We start from the raw sequence: 17,989 nt of genomic DNA, 5'->3' as shown, positions 1-17,989 counted from the left end.
CCTGGGATCTCAGCGGTGCCATTTTGTTATTAACACTCGCAACTTATCCAGAGTTAATCTATCTTATTCATCTTTCTGCACAATCAGAAAAGAGAATGGATCCTCTACAGAATTTAGTTTAGTTTTTTTTTTAAGTTACTCAGCTAATAAGGACTCCTGTAAAGAGAGCCATAAAATAAATCTGGCTATTATAAATAGCCATACTTAACAAAGTTCATAACCCACCTAATAAACCTAAATTAATAGATTTCTAAAATTTACATTAAGTGGACACATATACAAAATGTAACCTCCAATAAGGAATCTGAATAAAATGAAAATCTTATTTTCAACTTTTACTAAATATGTGGTATTTGGACTAAGGCTATAAAAACGGGATTCTCATCACTTCCCCAAATGCTTAATGTCTCTGATAGGCATGTAACTGTGGCAAAGCATTCTCTTAAAAATGCTATTATACTCAGTCTCTCAGGTGACACTTGTCTTGTATTATGCCTAAAAGATGTCAGAGCCAATGTTTCAGAAAACAGATGATAGTGACACCAAGTCGTTCATCAATACAATTTGAGTGTCATGGAGTGCTCGGTCTGTCGCTGACAGCTTTTACTGTTCCAAGCTGGCAGCGACATTTAGAAATGGCAGGAGCAAGTGGTCGTAGATGCAAGGATTGGAAAAATAGGTTATAAGAATGACAGTTTTCTAATTTTCAATTATTGACCTTCCTGCCCTTCAGTACGGGAACCCGGCCAGGGGCCAGTGCTGAGCTCTACCTATAGTGATAACCCCGGGGATTTAACCTCTGTGAACAAATGGTCCTCACGGTGAGCAAGGCTTGGGTGTTCTCCAGGAATCATCTTTAATTTCTTGTTTTTCCTTTTTCCCCCTTTTTTTTTTTTTTGCATTTGCATTATGGATTTCCCCTGGAGCATATCTTGCTCAAATTAAATGATGAACTCAGGTTTGAAATCAATGAGGATCAAGGTGACTCTTGCAGTGTAGACTTCAAGAAAAAGAGGATTCACTTTTTTTTTCCCCTTTGAGACAAAGGAAGAACAAGGTAATTATCAGATCACCATAAGAACGCTTTACCTCTGGTCACCTTGCCAATCCCCTAGTTACAACTCCCAGATTCTTTAAAACCCACCGAGCATCTTTCTTCTAGTTACAAAACATGGAGCCGTCCCATTCCGTCTGGACACCGGGCCATGCTCTCTCTGGGGAGGGAAGGTCTCACCCATCAGTAGCCTCTCCCTGGGTGAGAGATGATCTCTGCAATCATGAGGGTCCAAAAATCCGGGACATTAAACCCAGTCTTACCCCAGGAAAATCTCCAGGTACACACAGGTAGACTGAGCAAAAATGTCCACTACCCAGGCAAACTGAGGACCATCGATGCAGGCTTTACGGAAAGCACATAATTTGTCTAGTCCCCAGCATCAACCACGAAGGGACCCCCCCAGATGAAGACCATCCCAGACAAACCCGGTCAGTCAGGATCTCGCCGCAGGCACACTGGCTCTGGGGGCACCGGCCCGGCCGGCTGGCCCGCCGTGTGTAATAAACAAAACGGAAGTGGAGGCTGCGTGGGCCGAGGGGAGAGCAGGTGCTCCAGCGGCTGCTTCCCGGAGTAGCTTTGATAAATAACTGAAAAGCTCGGGAAAGAGGCACATCCCTCCCTCCCCCTCCTTTCTCTGGGAGAGAGTGTACTTTTGATTTCTCCTTTCAGACTCAAAATGTGACAGGTTTGGGAGGGGAGAAACACCCGCTCTGTCCCACAGGGCAACGCCGTGTTTGCAGTCCTTGCTCTGAAGCTCTGCTCAGAGGGGAGATCCGAGACGTTCATCTCAATATACCACACATATGATTGCAAGGACTCAGGGAAGAAACAGTGTCGTGGAGCATTCGGCTTGTTAAAATCAAAAACAAGTGGAGACCAGCGTCGAAGATTCTCTGAGCGGACAAAACCAGTTCAGTCCTACAAGCAAAGCTTCATTTAGCTGATTTTGCAAGGCTAACTTGACCTGAGGCGTTTCGTGCTTCTGCTTATGGAAATCATAGGCATAGACATACACAAACACAAACAAAAACAAAACATTTTCCAATGACTGACATGAGATAACCACGAACCAATTCCCCCTCATTTAAGAGAATTCTAAAATTATAACTGATCACTAATATTATAACCAATAAATAGTCCGTGCTTTCTCACGACAGAAGCTGCTTCCTAACATACCTCTGAGCCTCCCCCACGTACTGGTTTGAGTGCTCTCGGCCTGCTAATTGTCTCCTTGGTGTGTGCACAATAAACCTTTACTGACACTACTTTAGTGACTCCCTCATTTTGCTTCTGTTATTGGTGACCTTTTGAAAGGCTCAAGGCCCCATCGTGTGATAGGTGACTAATTTTAAGATGATAAATATACCTGACTTCCATTTTTATTTTGTTGGCAGAGCTGGCTAGATCGAGCTGCCAATATGTTCCCAAACCTGAGCCCATTAGAAAAAAAGGTTGTGTAGAAAATAGGTTGTGTACATTCTGGGGAACTGAGATGTGCTGTCATAAACTTCTAGAGTGGGGCCTTGGCAGTGACACTCGGGGTAGGCTCCAACACCTGAGTTCGCAGTAGGAAAGAGCCAGGCAGCCTGACGTGACCCCATGGAACCATTCTTAGCTCTTCTGATAGGCTGCTTGCGGCAGATCCTTCGGGCAACTGATACTTTTTATTATGTTTTTAATTTTCCAAAAATAATGCAATTATCTTACAAGCAAGGAACCCAATCATGTTGGTTGGTGGTTACTTCTTGCTGTTACCAGATTCCTACCCTTCACTGACCAAGGTCATGGTACATTTGACCTTTTGGCAGCCTCTCAGGCCAGAGTCAAGGTTCCTGGCTGAAAAGTGGCAGAACACAGATCTTCCGCTTTCATCACTGCGTTCAAATCAGCCACTGCCAGGATGCAATGGGACATTTGCTCTCCTAATTGCATCCTTTACCTTGCAAAGCAAACGATCTTCTGCTCGACTCAGTCTATTTGGAGCATAATGACAGATAACGTCAAGGGAACCAACTGCTCCAAAACAGCTTTAAAGACCCGACTTCCACCTAAGGGGGCGTCCTCAGAAGGTAGAACCTTTCCCAGAGCCTGAAAGTGGCGTCACAAAGCAGCTCACACTACCCGGGCCCTTTGTACCTTCCTTCACAACAACCATGGAGACGGGGCCAGCTGCAAATGGTGGCCAGTCTCAGGGACTAGAGAGATGACTAGGAACATAATTTTTATAGGAAGAAAGAAAAGCCAGAAAGGCAGGCGTGTCCATCAGTCAGGCCAGTCATGGCTTGAGCTGAGTTCTGGAGCCCTCCATGCCAGGCAGTGACCCTTCGGTGACCCTCACAGAAGGGAGGGTCCTGGCAAGCACTAAGGGGCCAGGGTGGGTGGAGTTGGGGTAAAAACTATTTATCAAGTAAGAAAAAAGCAGTTTATTTATTTTTTTCCTTTTTCTTTCTTTTTTTTTTTTTAAGATTTTTAAATTTATTTTTGTTTGAGAGAAAAAGAGAGAGAGAAAACGCATGGGTACGAGCAGGGGGAGGGGCAGAGGGAAAGCAGACTCCCTGCTGAGTAGGAAGCTGGATGTGGGACTCAATCCCAAGACCCTGGGATCATGACCTGAGCTGAAGGCAGACACTTCACCTGTCTGGGTGGATGTCTCTAGTTATCCTAAATGATGCACCAGGTATCAAGCCATTTCAGTTAAGTACTGAAACCAGTATTGGAAATTATACCTAAAATTCTCTTTTGGGGGGAAACACACAACTTACAGTGTGTACTTGGGAAATGAAACTGAACAATTCACTAGAGGGTGATGCCCCTCTCTTGGGAAGGGCGAGTGTGTTGAGAGACAGCCTGGAGGCTCTCATGCATGGGTGGGGAGGCAGGTAGAGCCCATAGCACCTGCCGGGTGGATGCTGGCAGCTACGAGAGCCCTGGATTCCCTCTCGGCCAGCAGACAGCAATTCCCTCCTTGCCACTCTCTAAATGTCCCTTGTTCTGTGCTCTCTATTGGGGCTGCATTTGGTTCCTTGCTGGCATGAGTTCTGCAGGGTCTGGCCTCCCAGGGCAAATGACAAATGCATCTGTCAGAACATGATCAATTAAAATTAATCATGAATGGCCCTCCTCCCTGTTCTAGAAGCCTTGGCATTTCATTACTGAGACCATCATACATATCTAAAGAATTATGGAGCGTCAGGATTGGAAGGCTCTTGAAAACTTCGGTTCAACCTCTCTATCTTACATCCTGGAAAACGGATGGAAGCCCAGAAAGACTGGGTCATGGGGGAGGCCACACGGCCAGGCAGAGGCAAGGTAGGAAGAAATCTCTGGTAGGATTCAAGTCTTCACTTGGAGCCAGGGCTCCACCTCTCTTCCCAGGGAAGGGGGGTGGGGTGATGGAGGGGGGGTTGGCAGGAAGATCAAGGACAGGACAAGGACTGGGAAGGCACAGTTTTGGAGAGGCAAGAAGCCCTTTGACAGCCTGGAGCTGTAACTCAGATTCTGGGCATTTAAGCTGCTGCAGGAAAGTCCCTTCCAATGATCCAGCAAAGAGTTTCCTTAAGGGGTGCTCAAGTGCCTGAGCCCCGAACAGCACACCGGCTGCAGGCTCCTCATGGCGTGAGCAGATGGAGCCATTCCGACCGGCTCATCATCAGCTCCTGGGAGCTTTTGTGCTGGAATCTGATCCCTGAGAACCCAGCTGTGGCCTCACCTTAAACCAGACTTCTTAATTTCTATATTATTAGCATTATCCATAGAATATCTTAAAGCTTTTTCCCCAAGGCCTTTTGCATTTATTTTTTGTGTAACACCCATTTGAAAAAGACTCCATCCTTCATATAAACAGGTGGACAAAGGATATTCGGAAATTCTAACTTTTCCTACAGAAGTGATAGGGCCTGCCTTTACACGTTTGCTGACATCCAGGGACTCAAGAAGGATGAGCCAGCAACCCCCTGTGAGGAAATCTGGCTCAGGCTGAAAACAAGGGGCCGTGAACTTGCTGACTGCAAAGCTGGACTACAGGCGAGGTCCCCAAACCCCGACCCCATCTGCTCGGAGGGACCTCGGGAGAGCGATGGAGTCCAGGTCCCCACCTTCAGGGAAAAAACCATGTTCCATGTTTATCATCCTGCTGCATTCTTCCCAAGGAACAGAGATACGTCAGGGGATCTTTCTGGCTAAGGTCTCTAGCCACGGCACAGACAGCAGGAGTCTATTCAAGAACGGAGCAACGTGGGACACAACTGAGTTGCTCCAGTCTTGGGGGAACAAATTTAACCCGGGTGCTGTGGGGAAACTAGAGGGAGAGGTGGACAGACACCTGCCTCCTTGGAGAGGAGAACAGAGTCACTGGGGAGAGCGGGGAGGGGAGGCCCTCTGTAGCCATTTCGGGCTTCATGGGCCAAAGTAAGCAAAACGAACATTTCATATGGGAAATGCCACGGAAGTGACAGGACCCTCCACAGAACCCTCCCTGAGGCTGAAGAAGGCACCTGGATGCCTCGGCACCAAGCGAGCTGACAGTGGAGAACAGGTGCTGGGAAGAGTTTCATCTCCCAGCAACTGGAAACAGAACTACCATATGATCCAAACTAGAAACTCCTAGAGTTTTCATCTAGGAGAGAGGCGGGTCCATCGAGGACCCATTCAAGATGGTGACAGAACGCCCAATTACCAGTTCTTTATTCCTTTAAGGAGCATGCCTAACAGAATTACATGGCATAGTGACTAACATTTTAACAGCGAATCCCATGTTATTTTCATTAATAAAATTTTACTGGGGCTCCTCCGTGGGTCAGTCGGTTAAGCGTCTGCCTTTAGCTCAGGTCATGATCCTGGGGTCCTGGGATCGAGCCCCGCATCAGGCCCCCTGCTCAGCAGGGAGTATCTTTCTCCCTCTCTCTCTGACACCCCCCCACCCCGTTCATGCTCTCGCTCACTCTTTCCCTCTCAAATGAGTAAATTAAAAAAATCTTTTAAAACTGTTTTATTATATTCTTTTTTTCTTTTTATTGTTTACCCTCACAAGAACACTTAAGATGAGATCTACCCGCTTAACAAATTTTTGAATGCAGGACACAGTATTATTAACTTTGGGTGTTATGTTGTAGAGCAGATCTCTAGAACTTTTTCATCTTGCATAACTGAAAGTTTGTACCTTTTGACCAAAACCTCCCCATTCCCTCCTGCTCCCCTCAGCCCTGCCTCTGGCCACCATCATTCTACTCACGGCTTCTGAGAGTATAACTCTTCAGAAACTCATACAAGTGGAATGTTTTTGCATTTGGCAAGATTTCGTTTTTACTAAAAAAATAAAGCTGAATAAAATTCCATTGAAGGTGCACATGCCACATTTTCTTTATCCATTCAGCCATTGCTGGGCACTTAGGTTATTTCCATTTCTCGGCTATTGTGAATAATGCTGCCATGAACACAGGTGTGCAAATACCTCATCAAGATCCTGATTTCAATCCATTTGGATGTACCCCCAGAAGGGAGACGGCTGGATCATATGGTAGTTCTATTTTTAACTTTTTGAGAAACCTCCATGCTGTTTGCCACATTCCCACCAACCCGGTGCAAGTGTTCAAACCTCTGTAAATCCTGGCTGACACTTGTTATCTTCGGCTTTTTTCATAATAGCCATCCTAACAGGTGTGAGGGGACATCTCACTGGGGTTTTGATTTGCATTTCCTTGATGGTCAGTGATGCTGTGTACCTTTTCAGAAACCTACTGGTCATTTGCATTTTTCCTTGGAGAAATGTCAATTCAAGTCCTTGGTCCGTTTTTAAATTGGTGGGGTTTTTTGCTATGGAGTTGTAAGATTTCCCAGTACATTTTGGAAATTAACCCTTTAGCAGATCTATGGTTTGCAACTGTTCTCTCTCATTCCACAGAGTGTCTTTCATTTTGCTGATTGCTGCCTTTACTGTGCAGGAGCTTCTGAGTTTGACATAGTCCTACTTGTCTATTTTTGCTTTTGCTGCCATTTCCAAGAAATCATTGCCAAGACCAGTATCAAGAAGCTTTTCTCCTATGGTTTCTTTTAGAGTGTTAAGGTTTGGGGTCTTGTGTTTAAGTTTTTAGTCCACTATGAGTTGGTTTTGGGGTATGATGTTAGACAATGGTCCAGCTTCTTCCCTTTGCATGTGGACACCCAGTTTTCCCAACACCATTTATCAAAGTGGTGACCTTTCCCCATTGTGTATTCTCAGGTCTCTTGTCTAAGGTCAGGGGACTGCATACGTGCGGGTTTAGGTCTGGGCTCTCTTTCCTGTCCTGTTGGTCTCTGTGTCTGCCTATATGGCAGTACTAGAGTATTCTGATTCCTGAAGCTTTGTCACATATTCTGAAGTCAGGAGGTATGATGGCTCCACTTTTGTTCTTTGTCAGGACTGCTTTGGTGACTCAGGGTCTTTTGTGGTTCCATATGAGTTTAAGAATCTTATTTTTTAATGTCTGTGAAAAACACCATTGGAATTTTGATGGAGATAGCATTGAGCCTACAGACTGCTTGGGGTAATATGGACATTTTAACACTATCAAGTCTTCCAATCTACAAAGATGAGGTGTCTTTATATTTATTTGTTTCTTCCTTCATTTCTGTCATTGACTTTTTGTACCTTTCACTGGGTAAAAGGAGGTCTTTCACCTCCTTGTTTTAAGTTTACTTTTAGTATTTTTTTCATTTTGATGCTACTGGAAATGGGATTATTTTCTTAATTTCCTTTCCAGATAGTTGTTAGTACATAGAAATGCAACTGGCTTTCCTATGTTCATTTTGTATCCTGCAAGTTTTCTTAATCTGTTAGTTCTAATAGCATTTTTGATGGAGTCTTTAGAGTTTTCTATATAAACGATTATGCCTTCTATAAACAGATAATTTCACTTCTTTCTTTGTGATCTCGATGGATTTTATTGCTTTTTCTTGCCTAATAGCTTTGGCTGGGACTTCCGGTACTATGCTGAATAGGAACAAGAGAGTGGGCCCCCTTGTGTTCCAGATCTTACAGGAAAAGCTTTCAGTTCTTCACTCCTGAGTATCTCAGGTGTGGGTTGTCCTATGTGGCCTTTGTCATGTTCAGGTACATTACTTCCACACCCAGTTTGTTGAGTTTCTAACATGAAAGGGTATTAAATTTCATCAAATGCTTTTCTGTGTCTATTGAAATAATCATAAGACTTTTATACTCCAATCTGTAAATGCAGTGCATCACTTTTGTTAGCATGTGTATGCAGAACCATCCTTGTATCCCAAGGAGAAATCCCACTTGATCATGGGGTATGATCTCATTGATGTGCTGCAGAATTTAGTTTGCTAATATCTTCTGGTGGATTTTTACATCTATGTTCATGACAGACAGTGGCCTATAGTTTTCTTTTCTTGTAGTGTCTTTATCTGGCTTCATTATCAGAGTAAAGCTTGCCTCACAAAATGCGTTGGGAACTGTTCCCTTCTCTTCAATGTTCTGAAAGAGTCTGAGAAGGACTGGCATTAGTTCTTTAAATGTTGGGTAGAATTCATCACTGAAGCTATCCGGTCCTGGGCTTTTCTTTGTTGGTAAGTTTTCAATTGCTGATTACATGTCATCTGTCTGTTCAGATTTTCTGTCTCTTCATAATCCAGTCTTGGTAGGCTGCATGTTTCTAGGAATTTGTCCATTTCCTCAAGGTTGACTGATGTATAATCATTCATAGTAGCCTCTTTTGACCCTTTTTATTCTATGGTATTAATTGTAATTGGTTCTGCTTCCATTTCTGATTTTATTTACTTATGTCTCCTCTGTTCTTAGTTAATCTAGCTAAAGGTTGGTCAATTTTGTTTATCTTTTCAAAAAACGAACTCTAGTTGTGTTGAATTTTCTATGGATTTTTTTCATTCTTGATTTCATTTATTTCTGCTCTAAACTTTATTATTTTCTTCCCTTTGCTGACTTTAGGTTTTGTGCTTTTTATAGTTCCTGGAGGTGTAAGGTTAGGTTGTTTATATTTAATGATCAAGGCAACATTATAGACCAAATGGACCTAACAAGACACCTAGAACATTCCACTCAGAAGCAAAAGAATCACGGTTTTCTCAAGGGCACATGGAGTGTCCCTCAGATATGTCACATCTTAGGTCATAAAACATTTCTTAACAAATTTAAGGAGACTGAAGTCATACCAACGACAATGGAATGAAATCAGAAATCAAAAACAAAAGGAAAACTAGAAAATTCACAAACAGAGGAAATTAAAAAGCCTGTTCCTGAATAACCCATGATCAAAGACATCAAATGGGAAATCAGAAAATATCTTGAGACAAATGAAAATGAAAACAAAATCTACCAAAATGCCTGAGATGCAGCAAAAGCAGTAGTAAGAGGGAAGTTTGTAGTGACAAACACCTACATTAATTTCTCATCTTAGCACACGAAGCCCCTAGTGTGTTTCCAGTGTGCAAGCATGTTCTACTGTCACCACCTGGTGGCAGTGTACCTACATACAGTGTCCGGTTTTGAGCAGGCCAAAAAAACCCCTTTGAGGGTAAAATGTGGCCAACTGAATTCAGTCAGCAGTGGGCCTTGTGCGGTGGGATGAGCCACCCAGTCACCTGGTCTGATGCCTGGAAAGCGGGGTGAATGATAGTGAGGCCCGGAAGCAAGAAATTTCAAGGCAGAGCCGTGTTCACCTGACAGAGGGGCACTCTTACTGATTTTTCCCTTTGCCCCACCTATCAGAGTTTCTTCCTACCTCTTACTTACCGACAACAACCACTGCAAAGGTAGCAATCGCTCTCTGAGATAGAGAAGCAATCCAGACTTTCAAGACTCCCCGGCACTGACAGCCAGGGCCAATGTCATTGCCCACCACAGTTTCAGGAAGAGTCACCACGATTCCCCAGAAATCCCAGCTACTCACCGAGGTTGTACCACATGTCTCTGATTTCGAAGCCGATCTGCCTCCTCATATCTCCATACCTGGGAAACGAGGACAAGGGAAATGCTGAGTCACTCTTTTGAGCATTTGGAAATCAGACTTAGATTATTTTTAAGTGAAACGAAAGTCTCCCAGCACGGAGACAAACAAAGAGAGTATCAAAGCTTCTCTTGCCACCAAAGGGAAATGAAGGAGGAAGAATCCAGTCAAGGGAGTCTCACCTACCCATCACCCCACACCGCTGATTATGTAACTCCCCCCCCCCCCAACCCGACCCTGCGGGGAACTTGGGCGAAGCTGTGGAGGGTAAGGAAGGCATTTTCCTTCTTCAGTCTCTAATGGCAAGAGGAGGACAACCTGGGTCCCTGGCCTGAGGGGAAGCTTGTTTTCAGAGCCTGCTCTCAGCATCCAAACCCTGCAGACACCAAATGACATCCTCCAGTCCTGCTCACAAAAACAGCTTTCACATGTTAAAATTAAGCCCCAGAGTGGACAATCAGAGCAGGGAAGGCCTCTTTCAAATACCTCCCACCCTTCTTTAGCATTTTCAGTGTAAGGAAGGGTTCTGCACCAAAAGATGTCAACAACATTCCTGTTTTTGTTTATCAGGGAAAATAAATGTTAATTTTCCTCCCACCGGGTCAGCAGAGGAGGTGTGCATTTCATGAGTAAACAGAATTTGATGCTTCAGAAGATAAACGTTTATTAGTTTGTGAGCAATTTCACTTTTTCCTTTATTGCCTAAGGAAGGAACTGATTATATTAAAAATAATAATTTGAGCAATTATCATACAGGATTACAGTTTAGCAGCTGGGTCATCAAGCTGCTCTGTTCGTACTCACGTCAGCTCACATGGAAAGGGAAGCGGTGTTTACAGATGACCTGGTTGGGGTCTTGAGGCAAAACGCCTCCTGGTCAACCAACAGCCATCCAGGGCTGCCACCGTAGAGAAGTCTCCGGGGCCCTAAGCAGGAGAGGTCTGCAGACCTCCTGTTCTCCACCAGAGATGAGTGCTAACGTGGGTGAGAGAGGGAGGATCTGGGGAATGCACCCATCACCAGTGCCACAGGGAGGAGACGTCTGTCCACTGCAAAGCTACTGGACCCAGCCAACGGGTGACAGGAGAGCAGGCTCCAGTGTCTAACTGGCACCCCACATGGCCCATGGCCCATATGATCGAAGCCCCCTTCAGTTGTACACACTTCCTGGCCTTGGAGGTCCAGTTTCCCGATTCCCATCTGGCTCATGCATAAATGACAGAGGGCCCCCAGCGGCCGCTGCAGCCCGGGCCGGGAGAGGATACAGCTGGCAGGCTCCTGGCATCCACTGGGGAGAAGCACGGTGCAGCACAGAGCCACGCTCACACCCAGTGCTGGTGCTCGCCGTGCAGGTGGACGAGTCGCGTCGCGGCGGAGTGGGCATGTGGTGAGCCAGGGGAGCTCCAGGTCACAGGCCCGACCCCCCAGGGCCTGCCAGCACGGGTTCAGATCCCAGCCTACTGAGCTGGCCTGAGCACTGCCCCTCCCCCCGCCCCCGGCCAATGGAGGTGGTGTGAGCTGGTCACAGCAGCTGGCCTGCCACAGACTGACTCAAGCTTTAAATACCCTTCCAACGGCTGAGCGATTCCTTCTGGTGCTGGAATAATCTCTCTCACAAAAAAGAAGGATGGCTAAAATGCTGGGTGGTTTGGATCATTCCGGATCGACCCAATGTCTGGTGTCCTGCAGTGATGTGCCATTTCCCCAGTGCTGGGGTGGACACCTGGACACCAGGAGGCCCACGTGGAGAGGGAACCCTCACCACTCCTGCCTCTCCCTGGACACCCTCTGTCCTTGTGGGATTGGCAGAGGAGGACATGCTCATGGATGTCCAATGCACATTTCCCAGTGACACTATTCTGTCCTGGATGTGGAAAATGACATGTCCTCACAGTATTTGAGGATGGGGGATGGGGGATCAACAAAGATCTGAGAGCACAGCTCTCGCTAGATCCAGGCCTGCTGTAGCAAGGGGCTAAAAATGCCGTTTTCATACTCAAATAAGACAAAGGTGCTCAGAGCCAGAACAAAGGTAACAAGGGGAACAAGGCGCTGGAAGGTGAGGGGCAGGGCTGACTCTCTGGCAGAGAGACTGATCTTTTCTTTAGTTTTTATAAGAAGGCAGCTTTGATGAATCTATACACGTCTCAGCATAATCCCCCAATCCAGTTACGGCTGCCACCAGACCTCAAGAGGGACTCCCGAACCGTTCATACCTTCCTCCTGGGGAGGAGAGAGCAGCAGTGATGGGGAGTGTGGGGACCCATGCTCTTTAAGCAGCCACAGGCTCCCAGGGCTGGTGGCAGCCTTATAGAGCATAGCCAAATTCAACTCTGACAACTGACATTTGAGGAGGGAATGGAATTGGTCCTAGAGGGAGAAGCCAAAGGACTTGGCCGAGTCACAGGCAAGGAGAGAAGAAAGAGAACCCGATCTTCAGACCCCAAGGTCCATGCTCAGCCCCATGGCACGCATTTTGAGGCCTGGCAAGTCCAGACCTCCATGACAGCACGGCACAGCACTGTGTCACATCTCTCAAAGGGCCCTGGTCTCATCTGACTCAGGTAACAAGACTACTAGGTGAGCAGAGAGAAGCTGCTGTGGTCCTCTTTCCACTGAGGAAGCAGAGATTCCCGGAGCTGAACCACCGCGCCTGACCCCACAAGGCTACAGCAGCAGGAAGCAGTCACCTGGCGCGTCCCATCTCGCTCCACTCACCACACACACAAGTCAGAGCGCATCTGAAGGCTGCCAAGGAGGCCGCTGAGGAGGCAAGCTTCCCACAGCCAAAGCTGTGGTCCACATCCAGCCCTGGAACTCTGGGCTAAAATAGCATGAATCTGGTCTCTGGGGCCTTATCTCAGCTCTTGGTTTTATGAATCTTCAACCCAAAAAGCAGAAAACCCATGTCCACCACAGACAGCCCAGGCCTGGGGATAAGGCTTGACCTGCACCTAAATCTAAGCACTCTGGGCCAGTGACCTGGCTGCTCTAACCCTCAGTCTCATCATCTGTAGTACTGGAATAATGATGTATGATGTTCATCTCCCAGGAGTTTCTGAGAATGAGAGAGATGATGTCCTTGTATGTCCTAGAGAACACTCAAGCCAGGCAGGCTGCTTCCTTTAAAAGCCCAGACGAGGCCTCATCACAGGAACCCCCTCATGGTTACAATGGTCATTTACATTGATTCATTCAGGGAACATTACTCACTGATGCACTGATTACTGAATATTCACTAGAGGCCAGGCTCAGAGCTATTATGGGAAAATTAATAGAACATGGAGAACAAAGTCCACAGACCTTGGGACCTAGTAGCATGGTAGCAGAGACATTAAACAAATAATCACACTAGGTCAACACACACATATGTACATACAGTAGTCCTTCGAAGTCTGTGATCATGGCCCTTTAGGAAAAACAGGAGTGAAAGTGTAACAGTGGGCCCAGACTGCCGTGGCAGTTCTCTGGGACAACTGACCCTCAGATATGAAGAAGGAAAGACATAATCCAGGCAGAAGGGAAGGAAGAGCATTCCAGGCAGATGGACCAGCAGGTGCAAAGGCCCTGCGGCAGGGAGTGGGTAGGTAAGTATATGGACCAAAGGCGGATGTATGGCTAGAAGACAGAGAGCCTGCTCCTTCCCTTTAAGAGACCGAGGGGGATACAGTGTGACCAAAGGCCACAGAGGCAGCTTTTTAAAGATTAATTTTCTAACTATTTTTGAAATAAGAAATAGGTTTTACTTTACTAAGCAGTGCACATATAAGTATCTGTGTAGGACTGTTTTATGAAATAACACTTAACCATACTATCTTCAGTAAATTCGGATGCTTTCTTACATTTTATTTCACTGAAAAAAAAAAAAAGTCTGTTGGGCATGACTGTTGTGGGTTGGACTATGTCCTCCACAATACCATGCTCAAGTCCGAAACCCCGGGACCTGTGAAGGGGACCTCATCTGGAAATAGGGACTTTGCAGGTGTTGCCAGGTTAAGTTGACATCATACTGGACTGCAGATGTCAGAGGGGAGTTAAGTCCAAGGACTGGCGTCCTTACAAGGGGAGGGATACTTGGAGACATGGGAGGAAGGCCACAAGAAGACGGAGGTCGAGCGTGGAGGGAAGCAGCTGGAGCCAAGGAGTGCCAAGGCCTAGGGACAACCACCAGCAGTGAGAGGCACCAAGCACGTTCTCTCTCTGAGACTCCAGAAGGAACCACCTCTGCCCACACCTTGATCTGGACTCCTGGCCCCCTGAACTGGGAGACAATAAATTTCCGTAGGTCTTAGCTGTCCAGGCTCTGTTAACTTTGAGGCCAGATGACTGTAGGGAACAAATGCAAACAGCCATTAAGCTGCCATCATGGCCCAAGGAAGGGTCAAGATGCAGAGCTGAAACATGCCATCTGAAGGAGGGAGGATGGAATGAGAAGACCGAAGACCAAGGCATGAGGGGCTCCCCCACTTAAAGGTCTGATGGAAGATTATGAGCCTGACAAGGGAACAGAGACACCAGAAAGGAGGAGGAAAATCTCCATGGGGTTCTGCAGACAAAGGAAAGAGGAAGACCGTGTGGGGAGTGGGTGGAGGCTGAGGAAGGCAGACAGACACAGAGGTTACTGGAGGGACATGATGGGTGAGGCGAGATGTGTTGGGTTTAATGGCAAGTCTCTGGGGGAGGTGAGAGGAGGTGGGACCCCATCTGTGACCCAGGGAATAAAGTTTATTACACACAGGGCTTGGATGTGCCACGGTGCCCTGCGCCGTCCAAGGTTTACCGTGTTGGACGGAGCACATGGGACACCTCCCTCGGCCAGGGACTCAGCACAGGTCACTGTTCATTAAATCTGTCTCCCTGGGCCCCCTGCTAATTCTGGTTTAGAGTGGAGTTATTTTGAATAATTGGAGTCTCTTAGCCAATGAGCATAAACACAAACTCTACTTTCTAAACCATTCCTTATTATAATCTGGGGTCCCCAATCCCAGCTTCAGATCAGCCCACGCTGCAAGGTGGGGCTTTTTGCAGCTTTGTTTGAGTTTCCCTAAAAGCAATGTCTTTAGTTTGACCTAATGCACGAACATCTCAGAACCCCGTGCTCAGAAAGATGGAGATCATTGTGTATATGGAATTTCAACCTGGTCGCAAAACCTGTCCTCTCAGAGGGTGTGACTCCTGCATGAATAAACACATATAAATAAGTAAATAAAGATGAGATATGGCGTGCAGACCAACCGAGGAGAGGGTCTTCATGGAGGGTGCTCTCTGCACACAGGTTCAAATGCATGGACCTGGGGTTGGCCTTCAAACTTGACTCTCGGGATGAAAATTTTAAGTGAGCCTTTTATGCTTAGATATGTCGGATGCCCAGTGCCTGAACCCCTTTCTCTTCCAGAACTAAGTCTGGTCCTGAACACAGAAGGCTGTTTGCAGTCACGGGTCACATTGTCCCACACGAGGACACACATGTCCTGCATACTAATGTGGTCAAGCTGGCTGCTGAAGAAAAGCCAACTTTTTTCTATCTGAATCATATTCCCTAAGTCCCCGTAATGTCAAAGGCTGGGGGTGGGGGTGGGGGTGGCGGATGGGGTGAGGAGAAATAATGGTCAGTTTTCACATGCCTGTGACACCTCTGTCCTTTGCTGGGAGTCACTAGCACCAAGGGTGTCTGAAGGCTGAGTCAGTTGCATTTTCTTATTATAGACTTTGATTCCTGGTGGTTATTTATTTTGTGGTTCATTGGAAAATCTTATACTCAGTTTGGGTTTGATATAATCAGTTCTCTGCATGGTCTGGCCCATTATTTTATGCTACTCCCATGCACATTGGGGAATGTCTCTGGAATGAATATCCTAATTATCTCCCCAACCTAGGTCATCAGGAGGGCAGAGAGCTTCACATGAGGGAATGAACAGGCAGATCTTCTGACCCTGGGATTTCCTATTGTCTGGGGCCCCATGCTGTCAGCCAGGCAGACAGGAGCAGACAGTAGGCTTGGCAGAGAGGAAGAGAAGGGCAGGCAGGAGTGTGAAGGGTGTGAGGGGAGCGGAGTTCCTCACTGAAGCCCTCACTCAGAGATGACTTTAGTTGACTTCAGGAACCCTAGAGCAGCAGACTGGCCCAAAGGGAGGCAGCCAGAGGCTCCTAAAGGGGTGTGGCATCCCTCCACCTTCAGAGCTCACAGGCTTCCCCTCTAGAAAGAGAGAGCCAGGTGAATTACCGGGTGTGCCCTGTGTCAGCACTAGACCCTTTGCTGAGACCCGTGAGGTCGATTCCCAGATGGCTGGGCCTCCCACTCTGCTCCAAGCCAGCAGGGTCTGGCCACTCACTCACACTTCAACAATCTAGAGCATCTCTCTGCTCGTGAAGTCCCCTTTGAGGACTGGCTGTCCGTGGACCAGTGGCTCAGCCAGCCAACCTGGTAACCTCCCTGCTCCTACCCCACCCAGTCTGGAAGCCTCTCCCACCAGAGGCCTTGGGGCACCCCCCGTCCAGTCCCAAACGTCCATGTGCAGGCTGCCAAGGCACCCGCTGGGCACTGACACTCCACGTGATCACCCCCCTGCCCGAGACTGTGAACTTCTCACCTTGGCATCCTGAGCACCAGGACCCTGAGCACGGGACAGGCACACAACCCCTTTTCACTAGAACCACTTGAAGCAGATTAAAACCTTTCTAGGCACTGGGGAAATTTAACCATGTGGGTAGGATGACTTATAAATATGTCTTATGTAGATTTTGGTATTTAGAACTAAAACAGCACATTGATTATAAAGTGTTTAAGGTAGAGACAGAGGCATGATGAGTACAACAAGCACAGGTGAACCGGCCACGCGTCTGAGGCACACGGCCTCCCAGACCACAAGCGCTTGTCTCCGACAGAGAACACTTCTGCCTGGTGGCCCATCACGGCCACACACCGAGCGTAGGTCCCTGGGAGAGGGCCCCTCAGGGTGCATAAGGGGCTGAGGCCGTCCTGCCAAAGTCTTGCAAAGACAATTTCTAAAAGGCTTGGGTTCCCCATTCCCCCTTGGGGAATCCATGAGAAAATTTCAAAGGGAAAATCTGCAGTCTCTCCTTGCCACGGTTATGAGGAAGAGAAGACTCAAAGCTCCATTTGGAAGCCCTGCATCTCTGGAAGGGAGACGCCAGCTGGCCGTGTTTCATTTTCCTTGGTTTTGAACCCTTTGAAGGCACACGGCTATGTGGGAAGCAAGTGTTTTCTCTGGCGGTTGAGGCCCCGTGTGGCCAATGTATGTATAATGTGGCTTTAGCTTAGGCTGTTGACATCCACAGGCCAAAAGGAGGCCCAGCACAGAGACACCCGGCCCTGGCCTGGAGAAAGCTCGGAATCAATGGTTTTACTCTAAAAACCTCACAGGAGATGCCAGCTCTTTTAAGACAGATTTCTGGTGGGTTCCCCCCCCCCCCAGATTTCTGGTTTAAATTCTCTTGGCCTGCAGGCATCTTGAAGGGTTGGCCACGCTGTGCGCTTGGCAGAGAATAGGTTGTGCTGCCGGCTGGAGTTGGGTCTGGATTCCAGCCTCACTGCACAGCGACCCCCGCACACACGTAGGTACGAACTCCACCTGCCACGTCCTAGCTGTCCTTCCTCGGGACTGGATAACAAGGCGTCCCAGGTGCCCGGGGCTGGCTGAGAGTAAGCTGTGCGGTGCTCAGAGTGTGCGAGTCATCTCTGCCTCTACTATGGAAATTTCCACCATGAGCACATCGAAACAAGGACAGAGACAGCCACCAGGCACCATCCCTAACTTCACATGAGTCCTGAGAAGATGTAAATTTGGCAAAGTGGAAGCTCCCGACGGAGTCAGTCCCCAGAAGGTGCCACCTGGCGTCTGTCTCTGGAGCCAGGGCTGGCAGTCAGACCCCACATGGTCTGCCTTGCCAGCAGTCACCAGCGGGTGAACATCTTGGTTCAGAACTGCCTGGATTAGAATGACTGGGTGTG

At 47.4% G+C, this 17,989-nt stretch overlaps 1 protein-coding gene across 2 annotated transcripts in view; it reads right to left on the bottom strand.

Moving 5' to 3' along the window:
* The window catches only part of DOCK1 (dedicator of cytokinesis 1), a 509,676-nt gene that overhangs the window by 75,379 nt on the left and 416,308 nt on the right, over positions 1-17,989 (bottom strand). For both annotated transcript variants that reach the window (XM_047703531.1, XM_047703532.1), the window contains exon 32: positions 9,961-10,019. In XM_047703531.1, the coding sequence (XP_047559487.1) occupies positions 9,961-10,019 (59 nt within the window). The remainder of the gene's footprint in view (positions 1-9,960; positions 10,020-17,989) is intronic.

This window comes from Lutra lutra, chromosome 14, assembly GCF_902655055.1.
Source record: "Lutra lutra chromosome 14, mLutLut1.2, whole genome shotgun sequence".
Classification (NCBI taxonomy): Eukaryota; Metazoa; Chordata; class Mammalia; order Carnivora; family Mustelidae; genus Lutra; species Lutra lutra.
The sequence above is the reverse complement of the archived record's forward strand: the minus strand, read 5'-3'. Positions and strand labels throughout refer to the sequence as shown.